Source organism: Chanodichthys erythropterus, chromosome 12 (assembly GCF_024489055.1).
Source record: "Chanodichthys erythropterus isolate Z2021 chromosome 12, ASM2448905v1, whole genome shotgun sequence".
Lineage (NCBI taxonomy): Eukaryota > Metazoa > Chordata > Actinopteri > Cypriniformes > Xenocyprididae > Chanodichthys > Chanodichthys erythropterus.
In genome coordinates, this window is record NC_090232.1 from 30,612,680 (window position 1) to 30,633,493 (window position 20,814).

The window sequence follows — 20,814 nt, forward strand, 5'->3', positions numbered from 1 at the left end:
GAATTTTGACTCAACGCAGTATTTTTGGATAAATTTTTTTGCAATAATAATATTTATTTGTTTTCTTTTTTGCTCTGAGGCAAATTCTTGACACCAACACTGTATCTGAATACGTATATATCTCCGTACTAAATTGCAGGTTTTTAAATATTTTAAATATAAGGGAAGAATTCAAAAAATGTAGAAATTTATTTTATCTCACACACCCACATCTGTAGCAGAATCGAAAAAAAAAAAAAATCTTGCAAGCCACTAGAACTTGCTGAATCACTTAATAGCTTTAATACACAATATGAGGGAAGAACAAAACATTTAACTTAGTTAAGGTATGTATCTGACAAAATATTTGGCAAAAACGGAAAGCTACAGGTTTTATATATAAAAAGCTCACAGAAAAAAGCATACACTGACTACAACGATCAGTTATTAATTTTTCATTGGTTCTCTCATTTTTGCATGTGTTCATAATTTCTTTGTATACCTTTGTCATTGCGTTATGAAATATCAACCCAGTCCAGCCCAGTCTCATAGACATGCAGTGAAGGAAGGACCTGAGCCATAACTAGGCTCTCTTTAATTGGGCCAGTAAACACCCAGGCAATCACATAGCAATGTCCTGGTAATCACCCACAGTTTTTGCGTTGTGCAAAACCAAGAAGCAAGATTTTGTAACCTATAAGCCCCCTCGCCAAAGGAAGCACAGACATGAACTCACTGTCATGTGCAACATATTTAAATTTGAGCCTGGTTGTCCACTTTGTGACTCATTTGAGTTTTAAACTGCTACAGAGACAAGGGCATCATTGAGATAAGGCTTTTACCAAAGGCGGTTCAAACTGAAGCAGATGTCTATAATTTGGCTTAAAAAAGGGGGTTTGAAATCTGGTCGAAATGACTCAGAATGTTTTTTTTCTTACTCACTGCTCAAGGCTAAGCCAAAAACAAAGAGTACAACAAAACTCTTTCAAATACAATCAATTCCTTGTTTTTTGTTTTGTTTTTGTTTTTGTTTTTATAAAAAGGGGGACCAGAAAATACTTAGTGCCAGTCGAACAAATGGCAAAATTTGGCTGGATACCTGGAGCGTTTGTGTTTTGTTTTTGTGTCATAAAGTGTAGTGGTATAAAGCAGAACACGACAATAAGGGGTTGAACTTGACAGCATATTTACAAACTTCAAAAGGTTTCAAGAACTTTCTTCGGTTAGCCTAAAAAACACGCAAGCGCCACGACAGGACAAACAAGACAGACACTCAGTGAGCTCATAGGAACTCCACAGTTCATTTAATTAAAACCAGCTCTTGTAAACTCACTCAGCCTTTCTGATATAGAAAAACAAAGAGGTCTGCTCCCTGCATTCGAATCTGAGGGTAGAAAAACATTTAGCCTGTTTCTCTTATCAGATCAGACTTCTGACAGTATGTACAGCTGAGCAGTAGATGGCATATGCTTCTCAGGGGTGACCACGCTTGATCAGACAGCGGGGGGGCAGAGGGGGCGGAACCATACGAATTTTGTCTGGCCAGAGACGAGGGAGCAGGAGATTGTGGGTAGGCCGGGTGACCTCCACCCCTCCCGTTAACAGCGAGCGTTATTGGGCAGGGTCTGTCGGAGTGTTGTTGTCTGGCTCTGACCTAGATTATGTGCGAGTACAGTGTATGTTTACAGTGTCTGAGCGTGTGCAAGTGTGCGTATGCGTGTGTGTGTGTGTGGGGGGGGGGGGGGGGGGGTCAGTAGTGTGCCCAGGTGTCAGGAGCTGGAGGAGGCAAAGGCACACGGGGACACTGACAACCACTAGCCCGTTAATCCCTTAATAAAGTGCCTGGAGCCAGATTGAGGGCTGGGGTCATTTAGGGGACACGCAGTCTCACAACACACACACACACACACACACATCAATGCACTCTCGAATTGGGTTCAGTGACGTCAGTAACTGCTTTCAACTGCATTTGTACACATGTACATAGAAAGAGTGATGTAGGGAACGGGTCACTATGAGGAAGAGAGCACAACCCTAATCGTCACTTTTTTGAAAGCATCTAAAATAGCCAGTGTGTTAGATAAGCAAAATTATCATGAGTAAATACAGAAAGGAAACATACACTGAAAGCTCAGTGGTGCAGGGAGGTTAAACCGAGGTTGACCAGTGGCAACTATCTGTTTAGCCATCTGGTCTATCAAAGATTCCTGCCTGTTAAATCTCTCCTGTGAGCTCTGACAATCTTACACAAGTGCAGAAAACACAGACATGCCGATTCTATGGTAAAGTGGTTAGCGCATGTGCTACAGACCTGTTGAGTTTTGGTGCTTGCGTGTATTCCCCGGTAGTGACGTCAAAATGAAATTGGAGCAATGTTAAAACCTCCAAAACATATTCTCCAACTGTACCATGTCTCTTTTGGTTGCACGGGATGAGAATACATATTTATAATTTCTTGTGTCAAGAAAAAGTTGAAGTGTACAATACCCTGTTGAAAAAACATATGCTGATAAGGTATGTTTTGAAGCATGGCAGCTGGTTTGAGCTGGTTTATGATGGTCCTTAGTTGGTCATGAGCTGGTTTAAGCTGGTCCTGAGCCGGATCTAGTTGCTTAGATCCAGCTTAATGCCAGCACTTGACCAGGTTAAACAAGCTTAAACCAGTTTGTGACCAACTAAGGACCAGCTTAAACCAGTTGCCATGCTTCAAAACATACCTAACCAGCATATGCTGGTTTTTCAACAGAGTATACACTTGAATCCACACTAAAGGATGCTTTCCTGTCACATATCACACGTGCACTTCAATAAGTCAACAGAGTGTGGGTTAAGGTGTTTACATACCAGGCAAAATCAGGATAATGGGCAAAAATCTAGCTGAAAAATTAATCTGTTTATGCTTATGCTATTTATGACCTCACAGCGATAAAGGAAAATGGTTTAATGCATGTGGTTTAATGGTCTAAAGAATGTGTATCTAAATACACTCAATGATTTCCTGACTCTGACAATGAAAGGTGGGAGAAGGACAAATTGATACAAGCAGCCTAATATACTGTACCTGCTGCTGTCTGTGTCCTTAATGTTAATCAAACAACAAAACTAGGAGAAAATCAACTACTGCTCTTGAATGAATAACTTTTATAGCTTTAATAAGAATCAATGTGTATTTCATACAGTGAAGACTATGCACTTTTTATTTTTACAATTGATTATTAAATTTCTTTAATAGTACGTTTCTTACTTGAATGGTAATGTTAGACCTATTGTACATGAAAAACTCAAAAAAATAACTATTTCATGACTTATATTGTTATAATGAAATAAAATTACTCAAATACAAATTTGGTCATATTGCCATATTGGCCACCCCCCTAAAGTCATCAATACACTACAAAATCTAAACTGTAATTTCTAATTGATGCAGTTCTAAACTGTCTGTAGTTGATGTAAAAAAAATCACTTTTTTTTTTTTTTTTTTTTTTTTCTAATCAGCATTAAGATGTTAGTTTAAATATCATATGCCAAATATTATAAAATTCAAATTCACATTTCTATCACGTTCAAGGTAATGATTGCACGACGCAGGAAATTCATTAACAAAGTCTTCACTTTGAAACACGCAACAAAACACAGGAATCAAACTCATATATCATTTTCACACAAACAAACAATACCAGACAAAACACTGAGGAAACTAAGGCTACGTTCAGACTGTTAGTCCAAATCCATATTTTGTGTATCCGATTGAAATCCGATCAGATTTAGCAAGTGTGAACGGCAAAAAACAAACAAAAAAAACTACCGTTTCAAACTACATTCATATGTGGTTTGAAATCCTATTCAAATTATGTTTCATTTAATTTAATTTCAATCAACTAACATTGCAAGTTCCATCGTTACTAACATAGTTCAATAATGTGGTGTTTCGCAAAACCATAGTTCAAACGAACATTCGCAAACTGCATCGCAAACTTGTGTGGTTTGAACGACAGCTCTCGATGGTTAGAAGCACAGTTTCTTGTTTTTATGATGTGCACTTAATCGTTATCGTGAGAAAAATAAGCAAGCTGACATTAAGTACAATGTTTATCTTTAGTTTTGAATATATACAAATGTCATTTACATATTTTAGATTTTAAGCACCTTTTTTGGAGAGTGCGCATGTGTGTATGTGCTTTAGTACGTAGGAACGAGCCTGATTGAATCTGGAAATAAAGCAAAATAACTGAGAAAAATGAGAATTAGTCCTCAGACGCCATATCTGTAATTTATAGCAAAAAATCTAGCATTAATTCTATCTCAAACGGATTAATTTAACAGGTTTGTGACAATACGGTTTTGGAAAACAGTCGTGACTGTATGGGAAACGCAGCCCTGATCAGATTGTGCATGGTTTATCTGACTTTCTCAAGGCACGTAAAAGGTAAACATCAGAAGTTGTTACAGAAAATATGATTAAAGTCGCTGCAGAAACAACATTGTGTTGTTGCAAAGTGCTAAACGAGCAGAAAATGACAATATTACGGAGACATATTTTTAAACCGGCAGAGACAACAGCACGGAATAAGCTGCTCATACCAGCCTCCTACATTTCTGCCGCTGCCCCAGAAGATGCACTTGACACATTGTCAAGTTGTAAATAAGACAACATCTATATTGCAAACCCCTCCATGTTGCGTTTGTTGTTTTGCAGATATTCCGGAAAACAAAAAAAGCGGCATGGACACACAAATCGGATCTGAACAGTTGTGATAAACAGTGTGGACATCGATAATTTTAGATCAGATTCCAAACAGACATACAAATAATCAGATTTACACTGACAGTCTGAACGTAGCCTAAAGGCTTAAATACACAGTTAATGAAGGAACTAAATGAACCACAGGTGAACATAATCAGACATTAAGGAAACTAACTAGCAAACAGAAACAGAAGAGGCAAAGCGGAACAGGGAACAGAATGAAAATGAAACCAAAGCCGAACAAGACCGTTTCTTTTAAGTCAGCCTTTTGCAATAACTCTTCATTTTAAATAATACTCAGTTGTTACTTTTTTAAAGTATAAATATTGCATGCAGTTTCTCAGTTAATGTTGGCTCAAACAAACTGAATGCATCAATACAAACAGGAAAAATGCTGCTAAAAATAGTTTCAGACAGCATATAGCACGTCACACCACAGGACATGTCAACTTGACAAAAGGTTTCAAGTAAACTACCTATAATTATATTATGTGTCTTCTTTCACCCACCAGTATTTCAACATCAAACAATTCAGAGGCGTCATATAATAAAGCGATGAAGGTTGGTAACAAAGACACGCGCCGCAAACTTCATCACCCTCATTTAGACAATGAAAGCATGAATCAACCATCGTTCCCACCGCATCCGTTTGGCATACTAAACAGCCTCAGAGCATTAGTCATTCAACACATGCAAACCCCACTTGTCACATGCACTTTGATGCACTGTACAGTAGCCTGAGAATATGAATTTGGAGATGAGACAGACAGAGAGAAAGGGAATTGATGCACACAGAAGAGATGCAAATAGGGAAAGGACGGGGAAGCCTGATGAGGCAGATGAAATAAAGATAGAAAATCAGGATTGGTTACATTGTTCGACAAGTGAACAGTCAGGCAGAGAGACAAATTTATTGTTGTTTCATCTTGGAAAGGTTGAGTCTTTAAATTTATTCCATTTTGAAGCACTACTTACAGGCAAATTACATATATTAGTCTTGGTAAATATACATTTTTGTCATAATTAAAAAAAACTGATTAGTTAGCCAGTCGACGAAGCATCAGAGGTGCAGAAACAGAAAAGAAAAAAAGCGAGAGGTAAAGAGGAAGAAAGAGACAGAGAGGGTGATACAGAGGTGGAGGAGGATAGAGAATGAGGTTGTCATTCTGCACTACGTCTCCTCTGGCCCGACGGAAAAGATGACCCGCTTAGACACGAGGTGAAAAGTTCAGCTGCTTCAAAGAGGTCCAGAGCAACCGCAACCCGCAAAGAGACAAGGGAGAGCTGATCCCAGACCAGCGGCCGAACAGCCTCTCAATAATTCAGCACATCATGATGCAACACTCACCTCAGCTCAGCCAGAGAGAGAAAGCAAGAGAGAATCAGTGCTCCACATGCCCCTGAAGAGGCTCCTGGATGGATGCCGGGTTGTGTGTGATGCAGGAAATGGTCAAATGGCCGTGCAGGCCTCACAGTGGTTTCATTTCATGTGGAGGAGTATCTTCACTCTAGATGGTGAAAAGACTGTCTTTTTGCAGTTGCAAAATACATGTGGGGATAATCTTTTAAGCTGGGGATGGGTAAAGGTGGTCTACTAGCCATCCAACAACCAAGAAGTCGATTTTCTGGGGGGTTTTCTTCCTTTTTTGGTATGGATATTTTAACGGTCATGGTTCAAAGCAATGAATTTCGAAATGCAAGCTCAGGATTCACTGTGTTATGGTAGTTATCCATTTGACAATTTGTATGGTAAAAGTCTCTTTAAGACATTGTAGGCCATATTTACTAAACGGGGCAAATTAGCGTGAGAATGTAATTCTACAAATGCACCGATGGGAGTGCCAAGTTTTGCGAGTGATCTACTGCTGACGCGCAAATTAAAGAACAGGAGCAGTCAAGTCATTGACATAATGACTAACACAATCTAAGAAAAGCAGCGCAAATTAGCATTGGGTCACAAATAAGCAGAGCTGATGCTCATCAGGTGCAGGTCGACACAGGCGTAACTTGATATATGTAATATACAGATAACGTCAACCTCTGGCATTCCAAAGAAATTTAAACGAGTGGAAAATATTTTCTCCCTTCTACCACGTGCTCTCTGTTCTCTGCGGTGTCTCCTCCTAGCAGCAACAATTGCAGCCATGTCACAAAATGGGTAAAGACATGCTTTTTTGGCCGTTAAATAATGGCGCAAATACCAGTAATTGACTAGCGCAAACATTAGTAAATCGCGTTGCGTGATTCATTTAAATACTCTCCTCCCATAAATTTTGTGCCTGAAAGGGAAACTCCGTCAAATGCATATACAATAAGGTCAGCCGCAAAAACAACTCAGTCAACGCCTTTTCAGCGCTAATTCTGCACTGCGTGTCTTTAGTAAATTTCAATAGTAGTCTTTTTTAATGCCAAAAGAAGGTTTGTGCTGACACAAGCTGGTAATAAATCTGGCACTGTGTCGCTAAATTCATCTTATTTTACAGCCTCAAAGCACAACCTCTGTAACAAAACCACAAGCAACAAATCCAACCTTCAACAATATATTCTTCAACAATTACTGTTGGGGGGGTCCAATCACCTGCTGTAAGCAATGGTCTTATTATTATGCATAATTTGTAGGTATTCATGTTTTGAGAGGACTATTATGGGCTAAATCTAGCCCATTTGTAAAAAGGTTGAATATCTGTCAGTTACTCTGTTGGAAGGTTATTATATGTTCTTGAATTTCCATTTCTTATGCCATTTCTTAATAATTATTGAACTATACATGTATGTAAATGGTTGTCTTTGGCCATTGTGTAACATTGCTGATTTTTCAGCGTGTCATGCCACAACTCTTAACTAGCATTATAAAGGACTTCCTTTAAATCAACTAGTCCATAGGTTATGAAACTTTTCAGGCCATGTACCACCATACAGGTACCACCAAGTCACCATCAATGATCACTCTAAAAATATTTCAGCATTGGTCAATAATAAGTCTTTCATAATGGAATATTCTAATTAAAACCAATATTCATGTGACAAATAAGGCTGATGCAAGAGCATCATACTTTGACTGGCTCTTTGCAGTGGAAGAGCAATGAAAAAAAAAAAAATTGCACATTTATAAGTTTTGCAATCCAATTCTAACATACTAATGCCTAGGGCTGGACCTGAATATTTGATTATTCGAATATTTGTTCGGTGGGTTGTTATTTGATTTTCAATTTTGGGATTCGAATATTCCTTTTTTTTTGTTCTGTTTTTCGCACACCTGGCATCCCCCTCGCGAAACGGTTCTCATTCACGCTTGAATGTTTACACTATAATCTGGCGAAATGCAATACTCTTTTTTTGTTTTTTGTTTTTTTTACAATTATCTTATGTAGCCCAGCCATTTTTAATAGGATGGACAGTCGAAGGAACCCAACCTTGTTTTTAGAAAAATATAAGGCTACCTTATTAAAAGTATTGCTCTTAACAGAGCTGTGTTTTATATCACTAGTGCATAAGCCCTGCCCGCGTGAGGCGAGCAGCTTTCAGCTAGTTTATTTTGCTGTTCTGTAGTTTATTAAAAGTTTATTCATTCAGAATGTGTCACATGTCCATATTGCGCCAAATGCAACACTGTACTCCCTTGGGTCCGCAGCAACACACCCGCCACGTGTGAAGTTGATTGGATGAACGGTTCTCGACATAATCAAAATGCAAACAGACAAATAGACACAGAGATTCCTACTGTAAGGTGTTGTGTACTGAGCAAATAGGGATACGTTAGCTCACTTAGCTTGAGTTATTGATACTAGACAGACTTCATGGAGGTGACTGACATTTCACAACTGGCACTTTATTCCCCATGAAACACGTGTAACTGTCCGTCGCAAATGTTATGCCATCCACTGCGTTACTTAATAAAGAAAATAACTTTAAATGAGCAACAGAAAAACCAAAATAACCTGCATACATGCAGTGCTCAAGTCGCACATACAATGCAGACAGTTCAATTGCAGCTCTTAAAGGGGTCACACCATATTTCTACTCATTACACTGCCTTTATTAGAGAAGAATATGTTCAGCCCCCTCCCTCCGAAGCTTTGAATATTCAGTGTTGATTATTACTGAAGCTTCAAAAAATGGTATTCGGACCAGCCCTACTAATGCCTAATAATTAAATGCAATCTTTAAACTTCCCCTATCTGTTTAGAAGCAATTGAACTGCTCTCTCTGGTTTCATTATTGATGTCATGGTCAAAACAGAGCTGAATCCAGAGTTTTTCAGTGAGTCAAAAGCAGATCGCACTTTAAACTCACCAGCTCACAGACTTTAGGGGCAAACAATAATATTTTACTTTTTTTGTCTGTTTCCTATTTTGCACAGGAATAAAATAGAATACACAAATACAGAAATACAATATAGAAAAACAACAATTTCAATAAAATATGCTTTATATATTCTTAAAATAGTGCAAATTTTCAGGGTCATGCTGTGTACCACCTAATGGCATTCCACCGTTTGAGATCCATTGGATTCGTCAATAAGATGTTTTTCACATTCCTTTTTCAAATTACATTTTTAGATGCTGCTTTTTTCCAATGCTTAAAAAATTGTCACGGCTCCTCTTTTGAAAGTCATCCACTGTCAAAATATGTTTCTTGAATAATCAGTTCTAAATTTGAGCTCATTGGATTCCAGCTCTACCAATTCCAACTCATTGGAGTACAATTTTGAGGTGGGATTTGTGAGGTTACAGCCACTCATCAGCCTACCACAGTATCTCTTGGCTGGCATGGCTCCTGTTGTCTTACTGCTGAGCTGTGTATGATGCCTCTAATCGGCTTTGGGTATAATAACAAAGGCCAAGAACCTGGCAGAGACGATGAAGAGATGACCAGGTCAAGAAACAATCCCCTTGAGAAAAAGTTTTAATTTTATGTATCTCTACCAGTAGGGACAAATGCAGGTTGTGTTGTGGAGGATGGCAGTCCTCTCTTAGGTCCTGTGTGCCCCCTGGTGCAGCACCACATCATGGTCCATCTGTTGAAACCCAGGAACCATCAGTGCAGAGGGACTAACACGGCAGTGGTAATTAGCCCCAGGATGCAAACATCTACCATCAAACAGATGTGGGGGAAGTCGACACATTGTTAACTGGTTTGATGGGGGGTGGTTGGGGGAGGTGACCTACTTTAAATCGTGTGATGCAACTCCTCAAAATGGGAAAGCTGCTATTCACGAAAAAAATATAGAAATAAAAAATCTTACTCATGTCTTGTCAGTGCTTACATTCAAATCAGTGTTAACTTTCTTCTCGATTTTTGTTAATCGCTACAAGCGAACCAGGGCCAGTGGTCAGGTTCATCAACTTCACATGACGCGACCATGAACTTATCACATGAATAATCCCCCTGGATCAACCTGGGAATAAGTGTCGAGATTATACAACTGCAGAGATGGTCTTATTATTGGAAGATACCAAGCTCCGCAGCCATTGTGGATCACTTGTGCCTTGAAAACCACACACATTACAGCCTTGACTTCATTGAACTTCTGTTGTTTGATAGCCATTCACTGTTTGCAGATAACATAAAATGAACGAGAAGTGCCGTAAACTGAATCCCAATGTTGCAAAATTATTGACAATAGGCTGATGATTGATTAAATTATACAATATTTTTTGTAGTGAAGCCTCTCTGCCATTGACATTTATTAAAGTCCTCTCATCTCTTTTTTTTTTGCGTACCGTAGCGTTATGCTGTTTTTGCTAACCTTGGGTGGCTTGGCTTAAAGTGTCTTTGATTTAGTCTGCCCGTTGATTTGAGTATACATAGGACCCCAGTGGTTAGACATTTGTAATGCCCTATCAAACAAAAATGAATATGTATAAAAATTGTAATTGAGAATTAGAGTAAAGTCTAAGCTAGTAGGCTAAGCAGCAGGTTTTGTGCTAAGCTAGAATGCAGAGCAGTTAGCCTAGTCTAACTAAAAAAATAGAAAATTTCACAATCAAAACACAAAGTAGGAGGCTTGCACATGACAAAAAATAGATATCATGGCCATGAATTTGTCCCCTTAGTTTATCATGGCCATGTTGTCCTAATTCATTCCCTCGCGTTTGTTAAGTCATGGACATGCTGCACACATTTGTTCTCTTGTTTTAGTTGAAGCTAGCTGAAGCAAAGCCACATAGTACTAATTTCTTACCTCATTTTTATATATAAATCATTACCACAAGCAAACAAATGAGTACAATGTGGCCTCAATTGAACTAAAACAAAGGACAAATTAAGTTGTGAACAATTTTTTTTTTCAAGTTAGTTAAAGTCAATATGTGCAAGGTACTAGAATAAGTTATGAGGCCCATTCACACCAAGAATGATAACTTTGAATATAAGTATTACAATAACTATATTAACATCCACACCAGTGGACAATATCTGTTTATTCTAAGCACATGCTGCAGTTTTGTGGTCTGATGCTTTAAATGCTCGAGCTCTTTAAAGCAGGATGGATTCTGATTGGCTGTCAATGTTTTTATCACTAGAAAAAAAAAATCGTTCTGAAAGTCATTCCAAAGATATCTGTTCTCTGTGCCGTTATCTTTATTGTTGTGGTGTGGACTCGGCTATTCTTTTATATTTAGAACGATTTTTAGAACTTTATCTTTATCGTTATAATTAGCGTCCTTGGCGTGAATGGGCCTATTATCATTCCAATTCCATGTTTAAATGTAATTTCAATTAAAAAAAATTTTTTTTTTAAAGTGTTTTAAAGTTGACCTCTAAATATGATAATATCATAACTGAGAAGCTAAATGTAAAGTTCCACTACTTCTAGCTGCTATTCTGATATTCTTCCCGCTGATTCTGCTCTTTTTAGAACAATGCATTGGCAAGCAAGTCAAGTATAAACACTTAGCGAGCAAAGTAAGTTGTGTGCGCGGTATGTGCGGAGGTTCGAACAACAGTGCCAATTGAAACTATACACAACCATTACAGTAGAAAACCCCCATTGCATTTCATGTAAAGCCATGCTAGATGGCCTTAAGAAGAGTAAGAGGGTTGATGAGACATCCTCGGTCAGCAGGGCAGTGCGCTTATGAGCATAAGAGCCAGACGGAGATGACCTTCCCCCAAATGACCTCTCAAGACTGCACCACTGCTTCACACACAAAAGACCACAGACGATGTCATTGTTTCCATGGCATTGATCCCCAGCCTGCAGCTAGTGGAGCGCAGCTCTTTAGATCCACTTGGTTGCATGTCTGCATGCCGCTGTGGCCGCGCTGAGAGAGATCTGTGAGGCCATGTCGTGTAAAACTGCTTCAGCTTGACAACAAACAGGCTAATTGGTCCCTGTTCCTGGCCTCTGGAGACGGAGAGAGAGAGGCTGAGGAAACACATCCTGGAGGTGGGGTGAGCGGGTAAGAGACTCTCGCTCATAGTAGTTCTAATGTGGGAAGTCACGGAGACCTCTCATTGAGCTTTACGCACACACATACTACTCAAAAACAACGTGAGTGAAGCACACTCTCTCCCTTTACACGTCTTACTGTTTTCCATACGCAAACGCTTGGTTCTCTAGTTCACGCGAACACTTTCAATCCTCTGGGGAAACGTGACCTGGGGCTGTGCAGTCAGGAAGCACACGTGTTAAAACCAGCTCTCTCTTGGCGCGGCTGAGTCACGCTGAAGTGTAAGGCATCATGGGGAGGGAGCAGGAGCAGCTGGTGTGTGGTGCCCGTCAAATACGCTGCTTTAGAGTGAATCACTCCCTATCATCCTCTGTAATGGACTACTCTAGATATCGCTCGCTCTCTCTTTGGCAAGTGCTTTTCTCACTCATTTTCTGTTTGTTTCTCTCTTTCTCAAGCTCTTTTATTACCTTGCAATCACGTCTAAAACCCCACCTCTGTGATCTCACAATTATTGTTTCTTAAGACTTGATGCACAAATAACTGTAGGGTTACACACAAAAAAGGGAAATGTCGTTAATTACAATTACTTTAAAATGGACATTTTCTAAATTGAATATTGCAGCGTTTATTATAAATGACTGAACAGTGCATGTCATTATTTTTTTTCTTTTTGTTTTTTTAAACGTGCCTTTAATCAAAAACATTAGCATTAAAGGATTAGTTCACTTTCAAATGAAAATTAGCCCAAACTTTACTCACCCTCAAGCCATCCTAGGTGTATATGAATTTCTTCTTTCTGATGAACAAAGTCGGAGTTATATTAATAAATATCCTGACGCATCCAAGCTTTATAATGGCAGTGAATGGGTCCAATGAGTATGAAGCTCAAGAAAGAGCATCCATCCAAAGCAAAAGTATTCCACACGGCTCCAGGGGGTCCAGCGATGCGTTTGTGTATGAAAAATATCATATTTAAAAAGTTATAAAGTAAAATATCAAGCTTGCCAGACCGCCTTCTGTATTCACCTTAGGAAGAAAGCGTAACTGATGTCGCATCATTTAAGTTTTCCGTAAGTTGAATAGGGAAGGCGTAGGACATTTTGAACTGTAAGTTGAACACAGAAGGTGGTCTGGCAGAAGCTAGATATTTAACTTTATAACTTGTTAAATATGGATATTTTTCTCACACAAATGCAATGCTTCACTTCAGTAGGCCTTTATTAACCCCCTAGAGCCATGTGGAGTAGGTTTTGCTTTAGATGGATGCACTTTCTTGAGCTTCATATTCGTTGGACCCGTTCACTGCCATTATAAAGCTTAGATGTGTCAGGATATTTATTAATATAACTCAGATTGAAAGAAAAAAAGTCATATCGTCCCCTTGGAATTATAAGGTTCTATCTGCATTCTGAGCAGTTTTGAGATATAGAGCTTCAAAGCTTTTGCATTCCATTCTACTTTGTAGATAGAACCTTTTTGTTTTCTTAATTAAAACCCCCCAAATGTACACAACATTTAAAAAAAAAAAAAAATCACATAATGTAAATCAGAATAACAATATGTGAATAACTCAATTTTGACAAAAATGTCAGATAAAGCCATATAATTCCAATGGGATATACACCTAGGATGGCTTGAGGGTGAGTAAAGCTTGGGGTAATTTTTTTAATTTTAAAGTTAACTAATCCTTTAACATCCCCTCCCCCTCCCAAAGAAATCTCTTCCCTGATTATGTGTACACTGGCAAGATTTTGAGATTTTACTAAAAATTTATGTCACAATAGAGAAGAAAAAAAATGTAGGTTTCATGTCGAATTTAAGGTTATCAATATTAGGGGAGAGAATCTCTCATGATTCGATTCTGGATTCTGATTAATAGAGTGATTCCTGAAAAATCAATATTTTCTGTTATTGATTACTCTGTGATTTACAGATACAGATTTTGTCAATGATTTGGATATAATGCGCTGACTAATCTGTTTTTTAACCCAGCTCAAAGTAATATTAGAAAATTTAAAAGCATTTATTTTTTGGAGCTGTGGCTTAGTGGTAAATATGGACTGACACAGTGCTCATGTGAATGACACAGGTTCAAGTATGGCTCGCAACACTATCATATTCTATCACACTAACCTCTCTGTACTTTATCAATAAAATATTTTTCCCACAAATAATCGCTCCAAAATTTCCATCTTCCTGAGTTAATTTAACCACATTTATACCCAAAGTGTACGTGACAACAGATACTTTTTAGTCCTGAACTTTTTTCAGTCCCCTTGTATTGTAGAGTTCAAATAAAGATTGGACCAGCGGCCCAAAACAGCAATCAATGGGTTTATTTTGGCAGAGGACTGACCAGGATAAAAAGAACATTGACTGAACAACATGAAAAGGAATTGACCCTCTTCCTTCTGCCCAGAAAACATAAGTGAGTGGAATAGACAGCAGTAGTCAGAAAGAGAGAGAAGTGAAAGAAAGAAAGAAAGAAAGAAAGAAAGAAAGAAAGAAAGAAAGAAAGAAAGAAAGAAAGAAAGAAAGAAAGAAAGAAAGAAAGAAAGAAAGAAAGAAAGAAAGAAAGAAAAAGACAAATGAATGCTGGATTTTATGATGAACTGACAGTATTTTACATAATTTTACATAATTATTCTATAACCTTTGTAGTACTGTTGCATTAAGGTTATTCTAAATATGACCTTAGCAATGTGTTAAAGAAAAGAAACAGAATGTAAAGCACACACATCTCTCAAACACACCCACTCACTCAATCCTCTGGCCTTTGAGTTTCCTCAACAGCATTCGTGAATTCAAGCACTGAAAATATACACATATGAGTACGTGCACCAAAATACATCTGCTGACCTGAGAGCTTCATAAGCAGTTCAGAGGCCACTTTGACGTTGATGTCCTGGCTGAGTAGGCTGCTCTTGCCCAACATCGGGCTCCCCTCCTCTCGTTGCTTGGTGGCCCCTGGGGGTCCTTCTTGGCAGAAGCTGTAGCTGGGTCCTCTCTGAGAGCTCAGGGGCTCTTCCGCCTGGGGCTCCTCCTTGACACAGAACGAACCCTTTAGGGCCTCCTTCTGGTTCGCTGCTGTGGGGCAAAAAAAAAAAAAAAAGAGAAAAAGAGAAGCAAGGATTTAAGAACTACGCCCATGTTTTTGTTAACATTTGAAAGTAAAGATTAAAGGATATCATCCAAAAACGTGACTATATTCCATGTCTTCTGAAGTCAAATGATAGCTTTGTGTAAAGTGTGTTCTGCAGAAGAAATGAAACCATACAGGTTTGAAAAAAATTGGGGTGAGAAAATAATTACAGAAATGTCCTTTTTTGGAATAACTTACCATTTAAAATAAGTTATCTGAACATTGTGGTTTGTTAGTTAAGTTTAAGCATCAATGCAGAAGATTATTTGGAGGTTTTTGTATATTCGCCTCCATTATTAATCATTTTTAGCAGTCTGTCTTTGGCTTCTCAGAAAGGAAACGTTCTGAGAAGACAAGATAAATAGATTAAGAAGCAAAAGGCTAAATTGTCTTTTTGGATTTCAATTGGACACGATGAGCATTCAAGAATAGGCCAAAAGACAAGTAAAAACAATTTTTCAGTCCATTTTTATATGAATTTTGACTATGTTCTTTCTGAATCATCTAACTGTGAACATCAAACAAGTGTGTTTAAACTGACTGTCTGTAATTGGAGAGAAAATGATTGGTAGTGATATATATTCTTCTATATTTCTGGCCAGTTCATATGAGAGTAAAACACATTTCTTTTCTCACTCAATATGCTGTAAAAGTGGGCCATTTCTAATCAGGCTTCAATGAATAATTAATATTAAGACATGGAGCCCCTTCTTATCAGTGCCAGGAACAGAACACAAGCCATTGGTTCATTCTGAACATTTTTTTTTATTTTTTATGATGGTGGGGACTTTCCAATGACTTCTCTTGTTTTTATACTCATCTAATGATACTTTCTTTCCCCTAACATTATTGCAAACCTTTTTGCATTTTTCTATTTTAATTAAAAAAGAGAAATACATCTCTTCTGAAAAACATGCACTACCGTTCAAAAGTTTGTGGTCAATAAGATTTAAAAAATGTTTTTAATGTTTCATTTTAATGTTTGCTCACCAAGGCAGCATTACTTTGAAAAAAAAAAAACAAAAAAAACAAATACAAAACTAACAAACAAACAAACAAAAAATACAGTAAAAAAGACAATTAAATGAATCTTTGCTGAATAAAAGTATTAATTTCTTTCCAAATGTTTGAACGGTAATGGACATCAAGTAACAGGTTTAGGGGGGAAAAAACAAACAATGAAATTCACACACCTATTATGCAAAATATCTGTAAAAGGAACAATCAAACAGTCAAAGATCCAGGTCAACTGAGTTTAAGTGAGGGGTTGCCGTACAACATGTACATTGCAGTAAACCAGAAAGTGTTTATGGTGCACAGAAAAAGGTGAAAGTGCACAATGGATCAGACTGAAAGCCTTTGAATTTGCATTTTGACTATGTGTGCGGATTCCTCTTTGTTTCTGATTTAGATTTTAATTAAAGTATGATTTAGTAAATTCATTAAACGTTTTCCTTATGGATATCGTTGGTTGGAACCCACAATGCAGGTGATTTCAGGTTTTAATATTCTTTCAGGGACATTTGTTCCCCACATGTAGGTAAAACCTGAACCACACAGACACACTGCTTGTTTTGTATCTTTGTAGGAAATTTCTGTTTGACTTCTATTGCTTTTATATTAAGCTCATGATATTTTCTATCCCCTACTACTAACCATATCAGAATATCTAACTAAATTAATGCATTATTTAATATATTAAAGGTGCAGTATGGAAGACTGCAAGAACATAGTTTCGGTAATTATGTTAGTTGGGCTTCATCTCAGCTCTTTAGCACGGATCGGATGAATATGACGGTTTGAGGCACACCAATGTACTGTGGTTACAAGTGATCATTTTATCAGAGCAAGTGTCACTAATGACATCAAAAAGTGCCTCCCTCCTACATAAAAAACTAGACAGAAAAAAATGTATTTTGAGTCTTTTTGAGCCGTTGAGTCTTTTTGAATGATCCATTGTGCTAATAATGCTGTTCATTAATTATGGCAACAAGCCATCAGAAGCTGTCACCTTCCACTGCACCATACACACTACGACACAAAGACAAATGATGTGAAAATCCTACCTGACACCTCAAATTATAAATCATTATTATAAGCTTACCTTGAATCAGTATAAGTCATGAAGACTGTAATGATTAACTAAGGTGGCATAAAATGAAAATGTATCGTATTGTCTAACTGCAGATCTTATTGCTTTTTTTATATTATATATATTGAACTCAGAATTTTATAAAACAAAATGTTATAATATGATCTTTCATTAAAACTCTTCTCTTTGTAGTCTGCTTAAACCCTGTCCCCTGCCTCCATCCAAACATGGAGTAACATGGATTACTTTTGATAATCCATTTCACATCACAGTGTTGAAGAAAAATATCTTACTACTTCAGTTTCATTGCAACTAAGGAATGGGCCCTTTTCACGGACTGTGAAAATATATATATACAGTCAAACCAAAATTTACCTTGAACATTTCATTCTTTAATACAGTTTATTTGCTATAGTTTAAAAAAAAAAGGTAATAAAATATGACAAGATTTCAGAGTTAAACTGTCAGAAAAAAATTATCTTAACTATGTCAGATAACACTTAAGCAAAACATGGTCAGGTCAAAGTGTCTGAATAATTTTTGGTTCCAAATTTTTTTCAATTTTACTGGTAGTCCACTGTATGAAGAATTTTTCGGTATGTCACAGTTTACTTTATTTTGCTAATTTTTGGTTTGACTGTATATATTTGTTGTAGTTTCCATTCACCAAGTTTACCTAAATATGACTACTTCCACATCTGATAACCTTGGAAATGTGAAATGTTTTTCTTTATCCCTTTTCCACCAAGGCCGTTTGAGTGCTGGTTCGGAGCCAGAGCCTAGTTTCAAATCAGTTCTTTGTCTTTTGACACACAAAGCACCAGCTCCGAACCAGGAAAAGTGGTTCGAAATAGCACCAAAACATTGCTGGGCTAGAAGTAAGAACCGCTTGCGTCAGGGGCTGGGGCGGGGTTGCCATGACCAACAAGACACCCGTGACCGCCATTTTTGAAATAGCAGCTAATCGAGCTAATAGCAGCTGGATTGTAATCTCCGTCTATATACAAATTACGGCGAGCAGTGTTTGGATGCCAATGTAGGTTCGCAAAGCCATGAGCATCAACAGTAGTGAAACATCCACGATTGTTGATAGAAGGCTTGTTCGAGATGCATCGGTGCAGCGCGGACCGATTCGGCGGGTGCCGCGGATTCACGGGAGCGTTTGTAGAGCATACGACTTCTTGTGCTTTTGGATTGTTCTCGCGGACCTTTGATGTCATGCGCCGATCACTATGCGTGAAGCCGATGCATCTCAAACAAGCCTGGTGTGTTTGGTGCTGCAGTGCTAGCTTGGCTGTGAAATATGAGACGTATACAGTGACGTAAGACCTGGCTCTGTGCTGGCTCTCAAGCCCGTGGAATGGCAAAGGTTCATCAGTTGAACCAACTCCGAACTGGCACTAGCACTAGCTCTGAACTAGCATCCGGTTCGTGCTGGTGGAAAGGGGGTACTTGTGGAGACCGTTGTCTGGTCCCCACAATGTAGATGATTTCATATTTTACTATAATTGTAGGTGCGCGCACACACACACACACACATGTTGACACACACGTTGGGTTTTCATATTTTATGGGGACATTCTATAGACATCATGATTTTTGTTCTGTAAAAACTGTATAATCTATCCCCTAAACCTACCCATCGCAGAAAACTTTCTGCATTTTTAGATTTAAAAAAAAAAACATCACTTTGATTTATAAGCTGTTTGCCTCATGAGGACCAAAAATGTCCCCACAAGGACAAGGATTTCTGATATTGCCATCTTTGTCCCTATAACGTAGTGAAAATCCAAAACCACATGCACACACTCCAAATATCTCCATGTTTTAAAATCTTTCATTAATACACACTCTACATTCACTGTACATGCTTTGACACACACTCACAATGTCAAATTTGTTCTACCTATGTCTGATCTTCATATCCCACTTCCTCTGCTGTTCTGTCAGTCTTTTTCACTTAAGCACCTACCCATCCCTTTCCCTCCCTCCCTCTCTCACCGTTCCTCCTTTCATCTCTCTTATAGATCAGCAGTGATCACTCACCGCTTCTGTCTCTACCACACTCCCCTCAGCAGTCATCTGATCTCCCCCCACCTCCAAATCTGAGTACATACACCATCCACAACAGCGCTGACCCTTCTCATCAATCTACACGAGTTGACCACTGCCTCAGTCCGATGACTCTGATTAATGGTGACGTGGATCTGTGACAGCACCGAAGGTACAGTCAGGTTAGGGGACAAGACACGACTATGAGCTAAAGATCGTCAGGAGCCATTGGGAGAGTTTGTGACCTTCACGTGGAGAGTGCAGGCAGAGAACGAGGTGGTGGCGGGGGAGGTGTATTTGGTGGCACCGGCTGGAAATGTCACCAGTCAGATGTCAGCGGACGGACTTAGCGTGGTCCGGTCAGCACCTGGAAGGGCATCCTCTAATTAAGAGCGTGTCGGGTCGCGTGTCCTATCAGACAGGGACAGGGCGTGCGGCACGCGCACATGCACCCTCTCTTTCGAAGACATGCAGAAAAGTACAAGCTGGAGACGTGAGCGCGGAGATACAAAGTCACACCACTCTAGTGACCTTTCGGTTTGCAGCTAAAAATAGAGCAAAATTTCCATTCGAATTCATGTTACAGTGAGCGTTGAATAATTTATCAGCTTAATCCGCCAGCCAAGTTTATTTTTTTCCTCATAAGGCATGAATGTCTCCAAAATACCAAAATTAAGCTCAATAAAAATGAGCACTTTCTGTTTACCGACTGTTTTATTAGACTTTCATAAAGGGGTAATCCCAAGTGCCTATCTTGATATTTCAAATTTTGTTTTGTCATCACATCATCTTTTGCATAAATTTCTCTCATAAAGCTACCTTGGAAGTCTTGTGTGAATGCCGCCATCTCTCTAGATCTATTCACACAGTCAGTGTTCGGGATTGGCTACTTACAAAGTATTTACAAACAGCTGTGACTCGAATTGTGATCATACAACAGCTTACAGAAGAGGCTCAAATACTGTCTGTATGAACAGTTAAATGAAGTCCCTTTTCTATTCTCTTGATAACTGTGCATATGCTTGAACCGTAGCAACAGTGACAAAAGGATGTATCAACGATGTCAACTTCCATAAACTGGAAAGTCTTACAGCTGAATCCAATCAAGGTGTGAGTTTATCAGACATGTAGTTCAAACCTTTAGGACCTTGCAGACACAAAAGAATATATTTTGCAAAAAGTCTGAAGAACAGTTTTGGTTACCATCGACTTCCATTGTATGGCTTTTATGTTCCACAGAAGAAAGACTGTATAACATTATTTCAATCCATTTTATTCCACTTTAGACATTCTTCTAACTATAAGTATCTTTGGATCTGCATGTCAACTAAATGTCAGAGTATTAGTGGACTGTCTGATTAATATCTGCTAACACTTTATTTTTATGCTTCCAAACAGACATTCTGAC

At 38.4% G+C, this 20,814-nt stretch overlaps 1 protein-coding gene across 8 annotated transcripts in view; it reads right to left on the reverse strand.

Moving 5' to 3' along the window:
* Positions 1-20,814, reverse strand: part of znf827 (zinc finger protein 827) — a 77,859-nt gene that overhangs the window by 25,171 nt on the left and 31,874 nt on the right. For 7 of the 8 annotated variants that reach the window (XR_010896583.1, XR_010896582.1, XM_067402644.1 and 4 more), the window contains exon 5: positions 14,980-15,207. Coding sequence is in view for 6 of the 8 variants with exons in the window: in XM_067402644.1 (XP_067258745.1) it covers positions 14,980-15,207 (228 nt within the window). In the remaining 2 variants the exon portion in view is untranslated. The remainder of the gene's footprint in view (positions 1-14,979; positions 15,208-20,814) is intronic. The other variant, XM_067402643.1, reaches the window with a different exon arrangement.